The sequence below is a fragment of the Dendrobium catenatum genome, unplaced genomic scaffold, assembly GCF_001605985.2.
Source record: "Dendrobium catenatum unplaced genomic scaffold, ASM160598v2 fragScaff_scaffold_1328, whole genome shotgun sequence".
In the NCBI taxonomy this organism is placed as follows: Eukaryota; Viridiplantae; Streptophyta; class Magnoliopsida; order Asparagales; family Orchidaceae; genus Dendrobium; species Dendrobium catenatum.
The window spans coordinates 352,960-355,907 of NW_021319790.1; the positions used below are offsets into that span (position 1 = coordinate 352,960).

Consider the following 2,948-nt stretch of genomic DNA (forward strand, 5'->3'; position numbering starts at 1 on the left):
TTTTGTTTTAAACAATTTGAGTTTTTTCATGTTAAATAGCTTTGGTCAATTTCCTTTCATGATTAGCCCCATAGAATGCTAAATACTGAAATATTCTGAGTAGATATTTTTTTCCTAATATGTTCACATCATTTAATTGTAATTTTTCAGTTCACTGTAGTCGCCATGTTCTATAGGCTCAAGCTGGTAAGGATTGTTGGATGGGAATTTTTATTAGGTCTGGACACCTGACGTAGCTCTACATTCGGACGCCAATAAAATGTCGTCACGTGCTCTTACTCTTTATCGTGTGGCCCGACGTTCCGACCCAGACCGGAACCCAATATTGTTATGTATTAGATGATTTGTACAGACCAGAATATTGCTAGGTTTTGCTCGGTATTGCTCGATAACGAGAAATACCATTCTGTCAAGATCAATACCTAGCAATACCGAGCAATACCCCGGTTTTGCTAGGTATTGCTCAGTATTGGTCTTGACAGAATAGTATTTCTCGTTATTTTCAAGCAATACCTAGCAATACCGAGTAATACCTAGCAATATCGAGCAATACATAGTAATACGCGAACATAGCAATATGGGGTTTTTGTTCCGGGTGGGGTTGTCGGGCCGTAGCGTCATTTTATTGGCATCCGGATGTAGATCTACGTTAGGTGTTTGGACCTAATAAAAATTCGTTGGATGGACATCAACTTTTTTTTTAATCAATAATTATTGTCATTATTATGAATATTAGTAGCCTTATCTTGAGGCCTCATGAATTGGTGAGAAGGTGAAGGTTATTCAACACGTCTTTATCTTCAAGAGATTTTTTTTTAGGCTTTATATTTGCACATGCAATATTTACGAGGGAGATTTACATATATACCACCATATGTTATTCTATTTATATATTTAACACATAAAATTTTAATATTACAAACATACCACCCATAGATCATTTTTATATCAAATATAAGTGATAGAAATGAAATATATGAGTGGTAGGAATGAAATATGAGTGATATATTTGATATTAAAATAATATAAGGTGGTATGTATGTAATATTGAAGTTTTGGGTGTTAGATGTATAAATATGATGGTTTAAAATGGTATGTATGTAAATTTCCCTATTTACAATTGTAGATTTGTAATGCCATTATTTAATTACTTCTATTTATAATAATATTAATAAATATTGGAGAGCCTAATAAAATTTAAAATAATTTTTTAGTATAAAAAATTTTTAAATTAAAAATTTTTGTATTAAAAAATTATTTTGAGAAGTAATAAATTTTTTTCCAAAAATTTCCCAAACGTAAACCTTATTGTATATCAATAACTCATTTCATTTGAAAAATGACACTAAAAATCACAACTATTTTCTCATGCTTACTGTGAAAACTTTGCATCCAATTGATCAAATTATCTTAAAATTTTGAAATAATGCATTTACTGAAACCAGGAAACTGAGATATGCTGAAATTATAAGCTATTATTATGCATTTTAGCTACTTTTAAGGGCATCTTCAAAAGCCTATTTTTCACTCCAAAATGCAGTAATTCAACTCTAACCAAACTCCAGTTCTTCTTTTCTTTCGTGCGCTTCATCATCTCGCTATAAATGAACCGTCTTTCTCATCTTTAGGGCGTTTTTTCAGCAAATCCTGTAAGCCTTTTTTTTTGTATAGGTGAACAGTGCGACGTCAATATTGGCGTCGCACTGTTCACTTCATGAGATTAATGGACGACTTAGCGTTTGATTGGATCGTTTGACGGACAGCATACACTTGTTTACTGTCCGGTTGCAGATGGACTAAGTTACAAGAAAATGCACGCCACAGCAAGAACAAAAATTAAGTTACAATGTTCTGCAGCACTGGAAGAGTTTCAACTTAACATAGATTTCATCTTACAAAACAGCTTCAAGTTACAAAATTATGCTTTACTGGGGAACAATCACCAGGAAGCAGTGAACCGTGGAAATAAAATCTCTATTAATAGAGTTCTGCCCAAATTATTTTCTTACATAATCTCCCCTGAAATTATTAGTTGGTGCTGTACAAGTTAACACTATGGTCTCTGCTAGATTTGGAAATCGATAACACAGCCTGCAATCTTCTCTGCAGCTTCAATAGCAGAGAAGATTTGAAGCTTTGGAAATTGGTTGGAAGCAGTAAACATCTGAGATCTTTTTTTGATGTTCTTTGGTGGAAGAAGCTTGGAAGGAAAGTGGCTGCCTTTTGTATGGTTTTCATCAGATGAGGAACTAAATCGCTTTGCAATTTGATCATCTGAAGCAGTAATCTCATTAATGTTATCATCAAACAAGCCTGATTTCAAGGTAAAGGGAAGTTTTAGTAAATTGCAAAAATAAATGAATCTTATAGTAGCACATAGTTGCATCAAGGGCGATCAATCTCTCTTTTGAGAGTAGGCAAAATATGATTGGGGAGTACATAATCTCAAGATTGAAATATAAAATAAATGTTTTTCTTCGAATTTTGAGCAAATAAATTTATTGAAGGGGCAAAATAGCTAAAATATTTATTCTTCAAATATGAAAAAAAAAAAAGACGGACAACTACTCATCCTTAGTTCTTCCTAATTCTGCCCCTATACATGGACATTACTCAACATAGCCGTGATAAGACATCATTATCAAAAGAAAAAAGTTAGGACACAACATAACAAAGAAACAAAATATTACATTTTATAAATTATAATAATTTTTACTCAAGACATAACCCATTGAAGTATACCATTATATATATATATATACATACTTCACAAAAAGCTTAACAATTGTGGGCTCCGAAAATTCGGCCCCGGCCTCCCCGCCGCACTTCTCTGATTGTTTGCTTTTGCTTGAGCGGGGGAGTTTTAAAGAACTAAGTTCCGGGGTAAATTTTGGAAGGCAGATGGGTTTGTAGATAAGACACTACCCAGAGATTTCGCCCTCATTTTG

At 33.1% G+C, this 2,948-nt stretch overlaps 1 protein-coding gene across 2 annotated transcripts in view; it reads right to left on the reverse strand.

Moving 5' to 3' along the window:
• Positions 1-1,836: 1,836 nt before the first annotated feature.
• Positions 1,837-2,948, reverse strand: part of LOC110093195 (proteinaceous RNase P 1, chloroplastic/mitochondrial) — a 16,783-nt gene continuing 15,671 nt past the window's right edge. Inside the window, exon 7 of one of the 2 annotated variants that reach the window (XM_020818009.2) lies at positions 1,837-2,274. In XM_020818009.2, the coding sequence (XP_020673668.1) occupies positions 2,066-2,274 (209 nt within the window). In that variant the 3' untranslated portion in view covers positions 1,837-2,065. Of the gene's footprint in view, positions 2,314-2,948 lie in introns of both variants that reach the window. The other variant, XM_020818008.2, reaches the window with a different exon arrangement.